A 19,444-nucleotide genomic window follows, 5' to 3' on the forward strand; every position below is an offset into this window, starting at 1 on the left:
TAGAATAGTCTCCTCCCAATTAATAAGCAGAATTTGATAAACTTCATTGTAAGGAAATTTATTATACTCTCATCTGTAACATTTCTAGGGCAATTTTGGTTGCGATGGGCACTACATTTTTATTAATATTTTCTACTTTGTTCAAAGAAATGTGTCCAGATTTTATATTACTTAAAAAAAAAATTTATTTATTTGTTTGTTTGGCTGCGTTGGGTCTTAGTTGCGGCACACGGGATATTCATTGCAGCGTGTGGGATCTTTCGTTGCGGGGCGCCGGCTTCTCTCTAGTTGTGGCACGTGGGCAGTAGAGCACGCGGGCTTACTTGCCCCGCAGCATGTGTGATTTTAGTTCTCCAACCAGGGATTGAACCTGTATCCCCTGCCTTGGAAGGCGGATTCTTAACCTCTGGACCACCAGGGAAGTCCCTTATATTACTTATTTTAGGTAAACTTCTAAACTTATATATATATACACACACACACAGCAAAGTGTACAAATCTTAAGTGCACAGCTTGATACATTAATTGGTTTCCTGTTGAAACTGTAACAGTTTACCACAGTTAGAGGCTTAAAGCATCATGGATTTATCGTTTGTAGTTCTGGAGGTCAGAAGTCCTAAAATCAAGGTGTTGGCAGGGCCGGCTTCCTTTTGGGAGCTCTAGAGGAGAATCCATTTCCTAGCCTTTGTTCCCTTCTAGAGACTGACTATATTCCTTGGCTCATGGCCCCATCCTCCAGCTTCAAAGCCAGCATTGTAGCATCTCCCAGTCTTTGTCTGTTTCTGATTCTAACCCTACTTCTTCCTTCTAATACGAGCCCAACTAGATAATCCAGGACAACCTCCCTATTTTCAAGAACATTAACTTAATCACGGCTGCAAAGTTCCTTTATCCATGTAAGGCAACATATTCACAAGTTTCAGAGATTATGATGTGGACACTGTTGGGGGACTGTCATTCTGATTTTCACAATGTAGTTTTACAAGTGAACACACCCGTGTACACACCATCCCAGTTAATTTATAGGATATTACAGAATTCCAGACCCTCTTGATGATTCAGAAAATAATCCCAAGAAATTTGTAGTATCACAGGCCACTGATTTAGAGTATTGATTAACATTATTTAGAATCATACATTTTCACAAGACATCTGAGCCTGGGCCGATGAAATGCTTTTAAAAAAATAAATCTTGAATGGCTTTATCCAGGATATTTGTCTCTAACTCATAAATACATCTATAAATACGCACCAGTAAATTTGACATTTTGAGCTTTGTTTGGACCCTGGCAAGTGGGTGTATAAAACCCATGGGTGTCACATAGACTTGAATTCACTAGTGCTGGAGTTGCTTGCTATACATTCTCCAGCCAACTTGGGATCCATAGATTAAATATTAGTGTCTGTCTGTTTTAGGAACGCCATCAACTTCAACTCCAGCTCCTGGAGCATGAAACAGAAATGTCAACGGAAATTACCAATTCTGACAAAGAAAGGTAAGATGTAATGCCCTTTGTCTTGTAATGGATTTAGATGGTGGACATGCTGTGTTTTTGTGGGCTCACTTGGTCCTTACATTGTCATTCGTTTGGTCGTCACCCACTGCAGACTGATACATGCAAAACATTGGACTGGGAGCTTCCAGCGTGGAGCTTCCAGCCACATCTTACAACCAAGCGCTGGTTGTTAGTGCAGTGGAACACGTCAAAGCCTGTCACAAGTGCCAGAGTTCAGTCTGTAAATGTTCTCCATAACCTTGAGCTCCACAGGATGCACCTTGTTGATGAGAAAACTCAAGAGTGACTAATACCATTGCCATGGAAACTAATTTTACAATGTCTTTGTTTCCAAACATTCCTCAATGAAACCTTGCCTTGTCCTCTGGCTGTGAGTGTATAAAGCCCTGCATGGGAAATGCAGGAGCATTCCACGGCCTCTTCTGGAAACCAGAAGGCAGCGAGGCCACGCACGGCCCTCTAGTGAAGGAAAACAAGGTTGGGATGCTTTGAGCATTTGAGCAAGTTACTTAACAACCCTGAGATTCTTTGCTTCTCTGTAAAATGGGAATTCTTTATTCAAGTGGGGAGAGTTGTAATGATGCGAAGAGTGCCCATCTTATTGGGGTATTATTGTGAGGGAACTGCTGGGTGTACTGCCTGCCACATAGTATGTGCTGAAAAGATACCTGTTCTCCTTCCTCTTATGCAACTTCAGAGTTTGCAGAGTTATAGGGATCTTCCCTAGTCTTTTGTTTGTTTGTTTTTTTGCGGTACACGGGCCTCTCACCGCTGTGGCCTCTCCCGTTGCGGAGCACAGGCTCCAGACGCGCAGGCTCAGCGGCCATGGCTCACGGACCCAGCCGCTCCGCGGCATGTGGGATCCTCCCAGACCGGGGCACAAACCCGCGTCCCCTGCATCGACAGGTGGACTCTCAACCACTGCGCCACCAGGGAAGCCCTTCTCTAGTCTTTAATATAGTGCTGAGGAGGGACCTGGCAGAGATGGGAAGTGGTAAGCAGACCACCAGACCCTTCGTCCATGCTCCAGTCCAGTGGCCCCAAAGGACTGTAGAGTCCATCTGCTGGTTCCTTTGGTTTATTTGAACCAAGTAAAGTCTGAGGATAATTTGTGATTTTTTTTTTAAAGTATGAAATGTTTTATGAGGTGGTCTGCTCTGTTTTGATGGAGAGAGGGTCTTTCAGCATCTTTCCCATTTTCTCAAAATAAATGATGTATGGAACAATTGTAATTCCTGACTTTCCAGGACTCTGCCACTTGATTTCAGATATTTTGTTGTGTTGCTAGATTCTTCTCCTTCTCTGTTTTCCTAATCGTGGTAATTACTGGATGTTCCAATGCTGTATCAACCCCAAAAGAAAAAGCCTCTCGTATCTGTAAGTGGTGCAAAAAAATTCTCTCTCAGCCCCTGGAAAGTATAGTAACTGTCCTTACACAGGGTAAAACTTTCAAGTGGGAATTTGAAAAATGGTCCTATCTTCCTTCTACAGTGGGGTGGTCGATTGGTAGTTAATAAACTAGGATACACACAAAGTAGGAAGAGTGCATCTTGTTCTGGGCAATATTCCCTTCAAGCGGTGACTCTGGGTGCTGCTCTTGCTGCTTTGCTTGAGGATTCACTTGCTCTTTCTTCTATTTGTATTAGGTATCAGCGGCTGGAGGAGGCATCGGCCAGCCTCCGGGAGCGGATCCGACACCTAGATGACATGGTGCATTGCCAGCAGAAGAAAGTCAAGCAGATGGTTGAGGAGGTAAGCCCCTGTGAAAGGGCTTGGGCCCGGGATTGCTTCCTGTGGTGGGGACACTTCAGCCCTAGAGCCAGATACGACTCTCAGCTCCATTTTCTGTGGCTCAGGCCACTGCCATCTTGGCCCAGAGGAGAAGGTCCTCATATGTCCCCTGTGGACTGGTGATGATCCCTCTAAAAGAGGGCCATCCCCAGATGAAAGGGTTACAGTTAAGAAAGCTGGAAGGTGCGGTTCATAAGTTCACTCACCTACACAGGACAGCAGTACCCTTTATGGGTGCCTGTAGCTCAGGGATCAAAGGGTGTGACAAGAACAGTTCACTTCAGCTCAGGCCTCTGCACCCCGGGACCTGCCTGCCTCTCCCCTGCTCCTGCTCTTGTCCTTTCTCCACGTCTGGTGTGTCTCTGTCATTCCCTTTCCCTGTCTGTCCCTTCTTCGTTTTTTCTCTTTTCTACTATCCTTTTTCTCCTTCACTGTCTATGTAATGTGAAAGCAAGTTTTAGGCTTACTGTATGCTGGACATAGTTTACTATCCTGTTTTTCTAAATGAAAAAACAGGTAAGTTGAACTTTTATATTTCTCTAAGAGGAAAAGAGTTTCTTTTAACTTGTGTCACTGTACCTGTCTCTCTCATGGTGATGCTCCATAGGAGAAAGTCCATGCTGTGTACAGCTAATCAAATATTAGTGTATTTTTCTTGCTCGATTAAAAAATCAGATGGAAATAAGAAGTTATTATGAACAAGGTGATAAGTATTCCCTAGGGACTAATACTCTAACTTGCAAAGAAAAGGTTTCAATTAAACATTTAGTTGGCAGTGGAAAAACTGGAAAAAAAATTTATATTAAGCACAACTCTGAAAATGTATCTGTTAATGTATTATTAAAATTAAAAGTATATCTACTTCTAATAAATAATTTACACATATGATAGACAAATAGAAGATTAAACATGTATCTTTTTTATTAATCCCTAAAATGTTGGAGCTATGAGTGGGGTTAAGGTCAGGCAATTGTGAGGATGGGGAGGGACACCTTTTTTTATTGTGTGTAGGATAAGCGTACACATTAGATAAAATCTGCTCCCAAACGAGAAACCCAGTCACACAGTGTGATTGGCCCGTGTGTCAGTCTCAGGGCTCAGTAGAATAAGAGATTGGGGAACAAAGGCTCAGATGAGGAAACCCCGCATGCACTTTCACAGTTCCTTGGCACTGCCAGGCAGAAGCAATGCCAGCAACAGGGATGGGTAGGTCTTGCCGTATATCAGCACTGGGTAGTTGTCAGGAGTGTGTTTCCCAAGGAAAAGCATTGCTGTGTCACATTTAGCATCTCCGGAACCATGGCTGTTAGATCATAGCTTTTCTGCTTCTGAACTTCACACATGTGAAGTCTGGGGCAAGGCTGTCCCTCATTTCCCCATGGGGCTCCTTGGCTGTGGTGCACTCCCATTTCTCCTGCCTCACTGCAGGGTGCTGTCTGCGTTGTTTCCCTGTCGAATATTAGAGAACCAGTGAACAAAACCTCATATGCGTTGGCTTCTGATTGAGTTATCACCTGTAAGGGTTTAATGACTGGTCTTTTTTTTTTTTTTTTTTGCGGTATGTGGGCCTCTCACTGTTGTGGCCTCTCCCGTTGCGGAGCACAGGCTCCGGACGTGCAGGCTCAGCGGCCATGGCTCACGGGCCCAGCTGCTCCGCAGCATGTGGGATCCTCCCAGACTGGGGCACGAACCCGTGTCCCCTGCATCGGCAGGCGGACTCTCAACCACTGCGCCACCAGGGAAGCCCTGATTGGTCTTTTTTAAAAGACATTTTCAAGTAGTTTAGAATTCTGTTTTCTAAGTGACTTCCGGACTCTAATAGACATACAAATTTGAAAGGAGTAGGGGAATATTTATATATGAAAATAGGTAAGCATATAAAGATCACTGTCCATGCCTTGCATTACTACCTGTGATTTAATATCTCCCAAATAGAGCTTCTCTAAGTGCTGATGATGTGGTCTGAAAGACCCAGCCAGGGGAATGAAATCACAGGCTGAAATTTAGGATGGCACCGTCAGAATGAGCACCACCTAGGGGCCAGCTGGGTTTCAACAGTTAGATAGAGGCAGAGGAAGAGAGCTTTAATTCTAAATTTAAACTAAAAACTACTTAAATCAGGTGGTAAGAATTAATGCATTTGTCTAGTACACTGTATTAACTCATACAACAAAAGGATGGTTTAAAATTTCAATTGCTGTAGCCATTTATGTGAATACTTTTTTTAAAAGTTAGAAACATGGCAAAGGGACAAATGAGCACATTGAGATGTTCAGGGTCAGGTTGGAAAAGAGTTGAGAACTACAGTAATCCAGGGAGTGGTTGAAGCACTCGGGCAAGACATGGGCAAGGGGAGACGTGAGAGGTGAATTCACATCTTACAAAACGGTCATGGAGAAGACGGAGTATATTTTTGTTTGTGTTGCGGTGCAAAGCCAGGCTGGAGCCACTGGGTGGCAAATTTCAGCTTTCTGTTCAACATAAAGGAAACATTTCTAGAATTGGCTGTCCTGGGAAGTATATTTAGCCTTTAATCATGGGTGCATTTTATGAGGAGAGAAGTCGGGATAGAAGCTCCTTATATAAAGAATTCTCTATTGTTTACTAGGCTGTGCCTGTTGTTAGGATCTCAGCCTTTTCATTGCTTTGCATAATGAGTGAAAGTAGCAAAGACATATTAAATTGGTTCAAGTCATTTGGACCAAATTTTGAAAAATCCAGACAGCTGAATTAGTCATGTGTGGCATCTTGAACTCTGACTTGAGAAGTGTCTTTCTATCTGTGAACTCCAGCCACCCAGATATTGAGACAAATTTGACCCAGAAATAGAGGCAACCTTTACGTGTCACCAATGTTGGGGACAGTTTTCCTTCCCTCACATGAAGTCTGAAAGCTTGTCCCTGTGATGGCTTCACACTCACCAGGGTAGGAATCGAGTCCCCATCCATTGTTGCTGTCATCTGAATCACAGTGTCTATGAATGAAGTTACTTTATTAAAATGATGGGCTTCTTTTTTTCGCTCAAAACATCCAGGTATTATTACTGAGGTTCTTGGAATCCTTAAATGTTAAGCAGTATATTTACTTCCACCTCAGTGGAGTGTAATTTCTAATAATAATAATAATAATGATAGTAATAATGATGACGATATATTGAATAAAAATTAACCAGCGTAGGTGTTGCAGCCCTTAGCTCAATAATGACTTTTCATTGTGTGGGACAGTATATTTCAGTAGAGATTTGTGCATGTAAGAAGGGGGCAGGATGGGCCCTTTTGAAATGAAGGATTATGTATCTTATGGGGTCAAGTTCATTGAGAAAAGATACAAAGCGTCCTGCGTGAAGTGTGGGAGCTCATACCCCCACCTGGCTAGATCTCTGTACCAAATTAAGTCTCCTTTTGTGGTGTTAGACAGGGATTGGTCATCTTCCTCCCATCACTAGTTCTTCTGACTGGTTCTGGATCTGACAGAAAAAGAAGCGCACACACACACACAAGCCCAAGTATGCCCCTTTTAGACTTTTTAAGGGTTTGCCAGAAAATACAGAGGGACTGAAAAAAATAGCATTCATGAGGAAACTCACTCATCCATCCATTTACCAGTTACCCACCGGCATTTTCTCTGTGGTGGGGCTGGGTACCCAGTGCAGAGCGGGGCAGATGTGGTCCTGCCCTCATGGATCTTACCATCTGGTGTTAGCTGAGTTCCAGTCATCCTTACCCTTGGGATTCATTCTTCTGTTGACAAGCCGTGTTGGGACTAGGTCCTTTGTCTCGAATCCGGCTGAGTTCTTTAGCTTGCCATTAAAGGAACCAGGAGATCAGGGAGGAGCACAAGGCTGGGCGGAAACTGCAGCCAGAGCAGTGAACACCTGACACATCTTTAAACATCTTCGGTCAACAGGGCATTGACACCTCTTTACCTGCTCTCATCAAGGCCCAGTGCCCCGCCAACCAAAGCAGCTTTCTGCCGAGGGGAAAATTATCTGGAGGAAAGCAATTTTAAAAATTTAAATTCTCTCCATCCCAAGAATCTTCCCTTTTATATGGATCGGCCATTTGTTAGCACACAATTTATTTTAAAAGTCTTGTGTGGTGTGCTGAAATGTACAATGCAAAAGTACATTTTTGCCAAATACCCTGTGTTTAGAGGATTCAGAGTGATCTCCATCACTGATAATTAGCTACATGGGGGAAGGGGAAAGGAGCTGTGGCACCGAGCCCACAACGCTAACCTGCTCAATTAAACTGTTTCCAGATCATGTCCCACGAGCTCTTCTCCAGATTTAGTCTCTGGCTCTTTGGAAGATGACAAAATGGTAGCTTGCTCTGGGTTGGAAGCAGTTCCTTTTATCGTTCGTGGTTTGAAGAACACTTGTACTCTCTCTGCTGGGAAGAGGTGGCGTGTGTGTGATGATTTGATGAACAAAACACGAAGGACATGACATTGAAAAGAAAATGTGGCCACGTAGGGCTCTTATTTGTGGAAACACCCACATTCTGTTACTTCACCTTCTACAGCCTGACACTGCAGAGTCAAGAGAACTCAAAGATCCAGAGTATTTCTAGAAACGTGGGTTTCTAGACATCAAAGAGGGAACTGTGATGAAAAATAGTACTAAAAAATAATTTAGAAAGTGCCAGGTGGAGGCTGGTCTTGGAAGATGAAGCCTTATTTATGGAAAAGCTGCCAAGGACACCTGCCAAGGAGATGGGAAGCGAGCTCGAAGAACTCCAGTGCCCCAGGAGGAAGTGCTCCCCACCTGATCATACCCCAGAAAATACAGAATAAGCCAGGTGTCTCTGTAGTTTGATTATATTTGTATGTAGGAGGTGGCCCTGAGGATGTTCTTTTTGAATGAAGACCAACAGCACTAATCAACTTAGCTCTTTTCTTGTTTAAGAAACATTTGGTTTGCTTCTATCACCATGCATAGACAGTTCAACTCACTTCATGAAAAGGAGAAGTATATCTGATGAAAAGAAAAATGGGGACTGCCCTGGTGGCGCAGTGGTTAAGAATTCGCCTGCCAATGCAGGGGACACGGGTTTGATCTCTGATCTTGGAAGATCCCACATGCCGTGGAGCAACTAAGCCCGTGCGCCACAACTACTGAGCCTGTGCTCTAGAGCCCATGAGCCACAACGACTGAGCCTGCGTGCCTAGAGCCCCATGCTCCGCAACGAGAAGCCACCACAATGAGAAGCCCATGCACCGCAAAGAAGAGTAGCCCCCGCTCGCTGCAACCAGAGAAAGCCTGTGTGCAGTAATTGATTTAAAAAAATGTATTTGGCTGAAATACATTGAAGTGAAATATACTTCATGCATGCTTTATTTTCATAGAGGGCTTCGTGAGACAGCCACAGGCCCTGGTATCTCATCAAAACTAAACGGTGTTGCTGAGAATTGTAGTAGCAGCAGTGGTAGTAATAGTCAGTGGGTGGTATTAGCCTAATAATAATGAAGTGAGTTCATTAAGGGGGTGGGTGTCACTTAGACGCTGGGTAGTTTTCCACTCCGTCCTCTTCTCCATGGCAAAGTTAGCAGGTAAATGCTTTCTTGTCAATAGTTGTCTTTGGTCTTTAATTTAGATGCTTCTGCCCAGCTGAAGCAAGTAGGCAGTGATGGGAAAGGAAGCAGATGAATAACTTCCCACATGCGTATGAACCGTTGATGCAGTTTACCTCTACCGTGTTCTGTTTGAATGCAGATCCCCAGATACTCTTGCTGGGTTTCCAGACTTCCCCTAGGGAGCTTTGAGTCAGATCTCAGAATCACTAATCTAGATGTCACTCTAGTGTAGGGACCTACACTGTTTCTAGGGATACCTTTACTGCCCTCATGTTTTTCAGTCTGTGGTGGAAAAGTTACTGGCATTTGTTCTAGTGGAGGAGACTCACTACCCAGCTTCAAAAATTGAAGTAATATCAGACAAGGGGATGTAATGACTTCTAGAGGAAGCGGGGTACCCACTTGGGCCTCTCTCCCAGGATTGTGTGCTCTCCCCCCTGCCCTTGGAGTTCCTTCTCTCTTTTGGGGCACAGATAGTACCCTGAGGCTAGGTAGACCTTATGTTCTGGGGCAGAGAGTGAGTGAGGTGCCGAGGCTGTCTGCAGGACCGTGAGAGTGCCTCCCCCCACCCCCCCAAATGCTGTGCCCTAGATGACCCCTGCACCTCCCCCTAGGCCTGACGCTGGGTCCTGGGCTAGTCGGGGATCTCCTTAGATCCGGGTCCCCTGCCTGAGAGGACCTCCCTCCACCTGCTTCTCCCTGCCCTTGCCCGTGTCCCTAAATTCACCCCTTCCTGCCAGGACTGTGATATGGTATGAATTTGACTTACTGCGTCAAACATGAGTTAGGTGCTCAAACCCTGCCCCACACTCACCCCGCACTACCACCCCATTCCCCGACCCCTAACTGGATCCTAAGCCTTGGGCTCTTAGTAAGGCTGTGATTCTGTCTCAGGGCCACTCACACCCCCACCCAAAGGAGATGCTACTCAAAAGTTGAGGCCAAATTTATTTATAGTAATCGAAAATGTTACTGTTTCCAATTCTGGTGTTTAACACTGTATTAGCCACTTTTTTATTTTAAAATCTCAGCTGCTTTATCTAAAGCATGAAGTTTTTAGAAGGTAACCAGAAAGCTCACATGGGTGTAAACCTTTTTTGTATGCATTACAGAAGTATTGCATGTTCATTGTGTGACAGGTACTGATTAATGTATTCACGATTCAAATTGTCCTTTCAAGGGAGAAGCTCTTTTCTTTGCGAATGTCATTGAACCCACTTTCTGTCTGTTGAAATTGTTTCTAATTGGCTCTGAAATGTTTCTCAGACCTGGGTGCTCACGTTCTGCCCATAGTAGTTTGTGTGCCTGTGCTCCTCATCCAAGTAACTCCCAGCTAGTGGATGTTTCTCGTGTTGCAAGGTGTGCATCATGTGTTGTAGGTGTGCATCTACACCTCCCATCCCACGTTAACCCTCTGTGGGAGGTATTATTAGCACCATTTTTTAGTACTGGAACTGGAGACTTAAGAGTCTTAAAAAATAAGTAGCTAGTGGTCTCTCCACAGGTGATGATGGTGTTAGGTCCACACCCAGATTTTTGACTCCAAAGCCAGTCTTGTTCTTTGCTTCTTATTTTTTTATAATTGGAAAAAAAATTAAAATATAGAAACTTAAAAGAGAATGATAAAAAATAAAACCCATGTATTCTCTTCTGGAATTGACAGATGTTAACATTTTGGCGTATTTCATATTTTTTCTAAATAAAACATTAGAAGTTCCCATTTTACTCCTCCCAGTTTGGATCTTTTTCCTTCTTAACCTCCACCCCATCCTGCCCTAACACCTCCTTCGGAGGCAATTTGGCCTCTATCCAGACCATGTTTCTATGCTTTTACTACACATACATGTATTTATTGTTGGTATATAGCTTGGTTTCTGTGTTTAAAAAAGTATGTAAAATTTTATTTATAATATATAAATAAATTTTATTGTATGTATTTTGCAACTTACTCTTTTCCCCAATTTTGTTTTTGGAGTTGTTACATATACATCAGAATTATTCATTTTGATGGCCGTCTAATATTCCATTAGATGAATATATTGTAACGTACCCTACTGATAGACATTTAGCTTGCTTCCAATTTTTTATTCTTTTGCAAACAATGCCACACATGTGTCTGTGCTTATCTAGGGAATGTACTCAGAGGAGGAATCGCCAGGGCCTGGGGCTGGCACAGTTTCTCCTCTGCTAGGTATTTCCCTATTGCTCTCCAAAGTGTACGTAGACTTCCACCTGTCATGTATGAGGGCAGATTTCTCCACATCCTCATCACCTCTTGGCGCTGTTGGACTATAATCTTAGCCAGTTGTGAAATAGTATCTCTTTGTCTTAGTTTTAACTTGCGTCAGCCTGGTGACTGCTCATTACAACTGGAGAGACTGAGCATAAACTTCTCACCAGTCAGGCTCCCATTCTTATGAACTGGTTGGTCATATCTTTTGTTCATTTTTCTGTTTGGTTGTTTTTCTTTTTTTCCCTGCTGATTTTTAGGAACTCTGTATACTGCCAATATTAGTCATTTGTCAAAAAATATTTGAATGCCATTATCTTCTCCTTGTCAGTCATTTTGTTTGTTTATGTTGTTTTGTATAATATACACGTTTTAAATTTTGGTAGAAAGTTATCAATCTTTCTGTGCTGTGTTGTGTCTTGTTTGTTTGTCACAAGTTTGAGAGTTTTGTTTTGCATCTTTAGGTCTGTAATTACACCCCTCCCCCACATTCTTACCCACTGTTCTCTTCCTTACTGTTTTTCTCCATAGCACTTATCATCTTATAATATATCCTACACTTATCTGTTTTGTTTATTTATGTGTTGTCTGTTTCCCTCCACTAGAATGTAAGCTCCCTGAGGGCATGGCTTTTGTCTGTTTTGTTCATGGCTATATCCCTAACACTTGGAATAGTCAAGGACATATAGCAGGTGCTCAAGAAATATTTGTTGAACAAATGAAGAATAATCCATATGGAATTTATTTCTTGTGTATATAGTATGAATAGAGCTGTCACCCTTTTTTCCCCCCTCATGGAAAGCTGGTTTCTCTAACGCCATTTATTGGATAGTCCATCCTTCCCCCACTGATTTTTTTCATTCAACCTTTATCAAGCTGGAGTTGTTTCCCTTGTGCCACTGTCTTTATATATTTCTGTTCCCCTGCCTCTGTGCTGAAGTCTGCAGAAAAGCCAGTCCTCACACACACAAGTGGGAGTGGGGGTGATGAACAGCTAGGTTCCACTTACGGAGAGCTTTTCTCTGATGGGTCAATCAGTAAACATTTAAGAAGCAACTTTTATGAACCAAATGTAAAAATGGACCTGAGTCCTCAAAGCCCTCAAAGGACTTTCTGGTTGACATTAAAACTCGTTATAACTCAAGGCAGAATATAAGGGTTAAGCAGGACAATTAGCTGTGTGCTGGGAACACACAAGCTGGAGAACGTAGTGGTTAAGTTTGTAGGCTTCAAGTAAATTCAATCTGACTTTGTATCCTGCACCTGCTCCTGACTGGGCTTTGTATCTTGAGCAACTTATTGATCTTCTCCAACATTTAGTTTCCTTATCAAAAAAATGGGAATGATGATAATAGTACCTGCTTCAGGGGTTGTTGATTGACTGAAAAGATGTATGCTAAGGGTGTAGCTCAGTGCCTGTAAATGTTCCCTAATTCTAGTGTGCGTGGAGTCTTTAGGGAGGAGGTGAAATTTGACTGGGTCTTGCAGCATGGGTTAGATTTTTCTGGGCAGGGATTGAGTAGGTGGAAAAGGACATGCCAGACAAGATACAGAATAAATAAAAAACAAAAGCATGGAAGCCAGAAAGTATAGGGTGAGTCCAGGGAGCATTATTCTAGTTTGACTGGATTGTAGGAGGGAGTAATGATGAAGAGACTGGAAATGTAGGTTAGGCCTAATTGCTGTGGATTACCAGCAACAAGCCAAGAAAATGTCCTTTATTACTAAGCTCCTAATTCCTCGATGGATCCCCATTGCCTGATCAGATCAGAGCCTCAGAGGGATGTCTCTGGCAGGGCGTACTTGGCGAACAGGAGAGGAGAGGGGCAGGGAGGGCAGCTAGGGGGCTCCCAGGAGAGTCATGGTCAGTACAGGTGAGGGTCCATGTTCCAGGGCACCTGAACTTTAGGAACATTGTGTGTGTGTGTGTGTATAATTAAAGCCTCCTTTATTTTTTTTATTTTTTATTTTTTTGCAAGGGAAGGCTTTATTTATTTTGCATTTTTTTGACCTTCATTTTATTTTATTTTTTTAAATTGCTTAACAATGGTGTGTTAGTTTCTGCTTTATAACAAAATGAATCAGTTATACATATACATATATTCCCATATCCCCTCCCTCTTGCATCTCCCTCCCACCCTCCCTATCCCACCCCTCCAGGCGGTCACAAAGCACCAAGCTGATCTCCCTGTGCTATGCAGCTGCTTCCCAGTAGCTATCTACCTTACGTTTGGTAGTGTATATATGTCCATGCCTCTCTTTCGCTTTGTCACAGCTTACCCTTCCCCCTCCCCATATCCTCAGGTCCATTCTCTAGTAGGTCTGTGTCTTTATTCCTGTCTTACCCCTATGTTCTTCATGACATTTTTTTTCTTAAATTCCATATATATGTGTCAGCATACAGTATTTTTTTGTTTTGTCTTAAAATTGACAAGACTAGTATAAGCATCTTAAAATTTTTTTTTATTGGCGTATAGGTGATTTACAAAGTTGTGTTAGTTTCAGGTGTACAGCAAAATGAATCAGTTATACATATACATATATCCACTCTTTTTTAGATTCTTTTCCCATATAGGTCATTACAGAGTATTGAGTAGAGTTCCCTGTGCTATACAGTAGGTCCTTATTAGTTATCTGCTTTATATATAGTATTATGTATATGTCAATAGGAACATTTATTTAAACTACCTTTTTTTTTTTAGCATCAGCTTTGTGCCAGGTGTGGAGCTGGGTGCTTCCATATACATGCCTACCTCAGAAATACTGCAGGTTGGGTTCCAGACCACTGCAATAAAGCAAATATTGCAGTAAAGTGAATCACATGAACTTTTTGGTTTCCCAGTGCATATAAAAGTTATACTGTAGTCTATTAAGTGTGCAATAGCATTATGTATAAAAAGACAATGTGACACCTAATTAAAAATACTTCATTGCTGAAAATTGATCACTAATCATCATCTGAACCTTCAGTGAGTTGTAATCTTTTTGCTGGTGGAGGATTTAAAATATTGCAAGAATTACCAGAGTGTGACACAGAGATACAAAGCGAGCAAATGCTGTTAGAAAAGTGGTGCCGAAGGACTTGCTCAGTGCAGGGTTGCCACAGACCTTCAATTTGTGAAAAATGCGACGTGTAAAGCACCATAAAGGGAAGTGCAGTAAGATGAGCTATGCCTGTACCTCCTGTAGTTGTTTAGCCTGAAACAGTTCTCTCCCTGGATATTCCTGTTCAGTGTATGGTCTTCTGTCCCTGATACTGTACCCATCCAGGGAAGGGCAGGGATAGAGAAGCTTAGAGGACCCTCTTTCCTACTTCTCCATCCTACCTTCCAATAGGGTCACAGAGGAGGAAAGAATAGCCTGAAGACTTAGGGCTCCAGCAAATCCTTTGTTAAAGAAGGTATCACCTGCCAGTATTCTTCCCAGCCTTGCCTAACTTCTGGGCAGCATTGCCACGATAGGTTGTCGTCATAGGGAGATAGAGGCCAACCTCTGGACATCAGGCTGGTGTGAATGGAAGAGCCCGGGCCTTGTCATCAAAGAGAAGTGGGTTTAGATCTCAGCCCTGCCAGAATCGAGCTCTAGGGTGACCACTTGTCCTGATTTGCCTGCGAATGAGAAGGTTCCCGACTCATGAGACTAGAACCTAGAAAGTTCCGGGCAAGCTGGAACGAGCTGGTTACCTCTTTAGCCCTGTGGTCTGAACCTTTCCCTCACCCCATCGGCAGACGGCAGGTGCATCCTATCTCTGGGTAGGTGGGGAGACCTAACATCATTCTGCCTGCTTCCTTATTGCGCTAATGTGTGTGTTTCTTTCTCCATTTACTGCCTCACTGGGATGTTGACTCCCTGAAAGTGGAGACCAGGTCTTCCTGGCTCACTGCTGTGCTCCCGGAATCTAGCACTGGGCCCGAGGCAGAGGGGATCACAGGTGGTTGTTGAGGAATGAACAGGCAATGAAACTCTAGGAACCCCATTTCCCTCGTCTATGGGGATAACGACTCTTAGGGTTGTTTCTGAGAATAATGAGCTAAGCCAGCAAAAGCCCTGGTACTCGGTACACCCCTTCTTCTTCCTTCCCAGTGAATGCACATAGATTGGAACGCCAGTTTATCCATCCTTCCCTGATGTTTACATAGCCCAGTCATGTTCAGGCACCCAGGGTGCTATTTCTTCTTAGACAGAAGTTGGGTTATCTTTAATATAAGATAGAAATCAAACCACATTAGATTATTTTACCTCAGAAGCCAGTTTCAACCGATCCTTTTGAATAGTATGTTCTATTATTATATATTACTTCAAATTTAATAGAAAAAAATTGATTAAAATGTGTGCCCTGTTCATATCTGGCCTGGCTGAATGCCACAAGACACATTAATTGAAAATGAATTTCTACAAACCCAATCAAGCATCATGAAGATGAAAAATGTACCTTTTTCCCTCCATTCCTTCATTGATTTTTCATTTTCCCCACTCAGAGCTTCATTTAGCAATTTTTCAGTTTCGTTTTGTTGTGGCCTTAATTCATTCCCTTCACTCCCCGCAAAATGAGATAATGTACCATTTTCCTTGTCCTTTTTAAACTGTTCTTTCATGCTGCATTAGTGCAGGGCAGATCCTGATCTTGTCATACATCCCTATGCTTTATTATTTTTTTAGGAAAAGAGGGTGACCTTATTTTTAAAATTCTTACCATGGTGGTTTTTATCAAAGGGAATGCACTTAAAAAATACATAACTATGAAATTTGTGTTACAACACTTCTAAAATGAATTAAGAGAAACTGCAGCAAAAATAAAAAACCTTTTCAGAGGAAGAGGATTAGATATCAATTATTCTCATTTTTCAGGGTGAGGTATTTGGGGATCAAACACGAGTCCTGTTTTGTTGAGGGAAATGGAGAAAGCTATTTGCCAGATCACAAGAGGCTGAATTGAAAACAAGGCTGGGTCAGGACAAGAGGGAGCAAAGGGAGGTGACTGAAACCCCAGGTGAGTTCTAGAAGGTTCTTGCCTGTCTTGTGCCAACCATGCCCCAGTCTGTTTGCCGAGTCCCTGGATCTCTAGGGGTTTCGATAACAATAATGGGGATCTTCAAGCTGTCTTCCTGTCAAATTTTCAAATAATCGAACAGCATACTTTTCCCATGAAAAGTTGAGAAGGGCTCACATTCAAGTATCCTATTGCTTTACCCTGACCTAGAATTCAGAACCCTGGTTATCTCATTTTGATTAGAAGCTTTGATTGGCAATTAGCCATCTTTGGTACATTTTCAATGGGAAAATGAATTATTTCTTTATCATTGCAGCTTAAAGTAGAAAGTGTTTTTAAATGAGGGCCAATTAGTAGGAGTAACAAAGTGGGGTGTTGGTGATAGAGGTTTGGAAACCTTGTTAATGTGTCGAGTTTCATGATAGGCACGTATACACACACCCTGATTTTGAATAAAAGTACCTGTGGACTTTAACTGGTTATTCTTAAAATTAGAATGAAAACAAAATAAAACAGATTTCAAAGAAAATAAACAATAATATCATAAACTTAGTTTGGATTTAAAAAATTGAATTCCCTTTTCCTTACAAGATTTTAAACAATTTAATTCAATGTGATCATTAGTTTTAACATACCTTCTAATATCATGCCCTGTTTCATTGTGTTTCCTGTTTTCCATAAGGCATTTTCAGATACATGTATATCATCATTTGCCAGCTGGTAAGAGAAAACACCCCAAAGCACAATTTCTTAAAAAAAACCATATCAAGTGCTATCTAGTATTTAATACTTATTTGCTGCTGCATTTCTTCTTTTCATTCCTCTCCACATCCCCAACCTCAATATTGAGTTATGTTTCATGAGTCTTGCACAATTGGGTACTATTCACATCCTTCTAATTATAGGGCTGTATCACATTCTGACATCTAACATGAAATGACCCTACCTGTCTGTCACCAATGGAAAAAAATCCCAGGAAGCTGAAAAGCCTTGCAACCTCCTGGGTTGCTGTGAATCCATAACAGGACCTTACTAAATTTTTGTACAATTTCATTTTGGTCTGGTTGACATACAAGGTCTTTTTGAAAGAAATTGGGAGGGATCCTTTCACTATAGGAATCTGTTTCCAAAGTTTATAAAAATGTGTGGATTGATAGGGGTGATTTCACCTCCTAAGAGGACTGCTCTTTCACATAAGATAATTGATGCACTAAACATCTGTTCCATGTGGGTTTGCTGTCTGGTGCAAGGGAAAGATGTAAACAAAGAGTGGTCGTGGCAATGACGGGTTCTACTAGGGGTTTGCTCGAAGGGCTGAAATGGAACAGAGGAGAGAGACACAAAGCCAGCCTGGAGGACTTGGGAAGAGCTGGCCTGGGGGGCGACTGTTGAGTGCTTCCTGACAGCAGATTTCCTGGTGGAAAAAGGAATGGAGGGTGGGAGGGCATGCCTGGTGAAGGCACCAGCCTGTGCAGAGGCCTGGCAGCAGGACCATCGTATGTCCATAGTACGCTGAGAGCATGGAGTGGCTTCTAAGTAGGGTTCATTGTGGGACAGAGCAGGCATGAAATGAAACTGGGGAGATAAATTGGGGCCACAGCAGAAGTGCCTCATGTCCACGCTAGGGAGCTGGAACATTAGAAGCTTGGGAGGGTTGTTTTGTTTTGTTTGTACTTTTTTCTTTTACTGAAGTATAGTTGATTTACAATGTTGTGTTAGGTTCAGGTGTACAGCAAAGTAATTTGGTTATATATAATCGATTCTTTTCCATTATAGGTTATTACAAGATATTGAGTATAGTTCCCTGTGCTATACAGTAGGTCCTTGTTGGTTATCTCTTTTATATATAGTAGTGTGTATATGTGAATCCCAAACTCCTAATTTATCCCCCCCCCAAGAAGCTTGGGAGGTTTTTTAAGTAAGAGGGTGATATATGCAGCATCTCTGGGGTAGAGCCTAGAAGTAGATGACTCCGTCCAGGTGACTCCAGTGTGTGGGTCTGGTTAAGAGGGATCGCTTAGCTCAAACCATCTATGCAGGTAACTCAACTGTGGCTGATGTGAAGAAAAGCCAGTTCCAGTTTTAAGAAACCAGATGACACCCCCACCGCCCACCTTAAATATCAATCTGGCCTGTAGTCTTAGAAACCTAGCATCCTGCATTATCAGTTAGGCTGTAAGACATATACACAGTTTGAATTACAAAAAAAAAATCATGCTAATGAAGACAAAATTAGACATGAGTTCAATGAGTTAACATCAGTTAAAAGGTTCTAGATTTTACCAAGATGGGTTTCTTCCCTTTGTTCTATAAGGGGGTTTACTGTTTGATATTTAAATTTAACTGTTACAAGAAGATTACATTCTTGGGTAACTAAAATAGAAGCACTCATTTTCCAGACCTCATCTAATTTCTCATTTCTTAATGCCTTGACTTGAGCCTGGTAACTTGGGTCCTTTACCACCACCTGGTGACAGCTAGATTTAAATGCAGATTCTTGAAGTGTACATAAACCTCTTGAAGGTCAAATTTACAAACTTACATAGAGCACGGACTTGAGGATATGGGGAGGGGGAAGGGTAAGCTGGGACAAAGTGAGAGAGTGGCATGGACATATATACACTACCAAACGTAAAATAGATAGCTAGTGGGAAGCAGCCACATAGCACAGGGAGATCAGCTGGGTGGTTTGTGACCACCTAGAGGGGTGGGATAGGGAGGAGATATGGGAACATATGTATATGTATAACTGATTCACTTTGTTATAAAGCAGAAACTAACACACCATTGTAAAGCAATTATACTCCAATAAAGATGTTAAAAAAAAAAAAAAAAGGAAAAAAGTGAGAGCAAAGGTGCCAAATGGATTTTACTTGCATACCGGCTGCATAGTTCCCTGGATTTTGGGTGCCCCCGATTTTGGGGGTTGCTTTGGAGGTTATGTGTTTAGCAAGTCTGTCTTGGTTCATCTAGGCCTCCAAGAGTCTGTTCCAGACAACTATGCCCCTGAAGTCTAAGGGGCGGATTGTTTAGAGATGATGGATGGACGGATTCTTTGATTCATCCATTCAATGTCTGAGAATATGAAGATGATCAAGGTCTTTACTCTCAAGCTGACAGTCTAGGGAGGGAGAAATACCAGTAATAACATAGTAGTAGCTAATTTTTGAGTGTTTATCATGCTAGGTGCTACAGGAGACGATATTTCAAGGCTCTTTGAAGTTGGCAGTCAGAAATAATAGCATTTTCCACACAAATGTGTGATTTAGATATTGTGGAAAAGAACCGAAGGCTTGGGAGTCAGACGATAACCTAGAATATTAGCAAGCCCAGACGCGTGAG

General features: G+C 42.3%; 1 protein-coding gene across 3 annotated transcripts in view; it reads left to right on the forward strand.

Moving 5' to 3' along the window:
- Positions 1–19,444, forward strand: part of MYZAP (myocardial zonula adherens protein) — a 118,356-nt gene that overhangs the window by 62,127 nt on the left and 36,785 nt on the right. For all 3 annotated transcript variants that reach the window (XM_081228754.1, XM_081228752.1, XM_081228753.1), the window contains 2 exons: positions 1,417–1,496; positions 3,164–3,269. In XM_081228754.1, coding sequence (XP_081084880.1) covers positions 1,417–1,496; positions 3,164–3,269 — 186 coding nt within the window. The remainder of the gene's footprint in view (positions 1–1,416; positions 1,497–3,163; positions 3,270–19,444) is intronic.

Source organism: Mesoplodon bidens, assembly GCF_964165515.1.
Source record: "Mesoplodon bidens genome assembly, chromosome: 3".
Classification (NCBI taxonomy): domain Eukaryota; kingdom Metazoa; phylum Chordata; class Mammalia; order Artiodactyla; family Ziphiidae; genus Mesoplodon; species Mesoplodon bidens.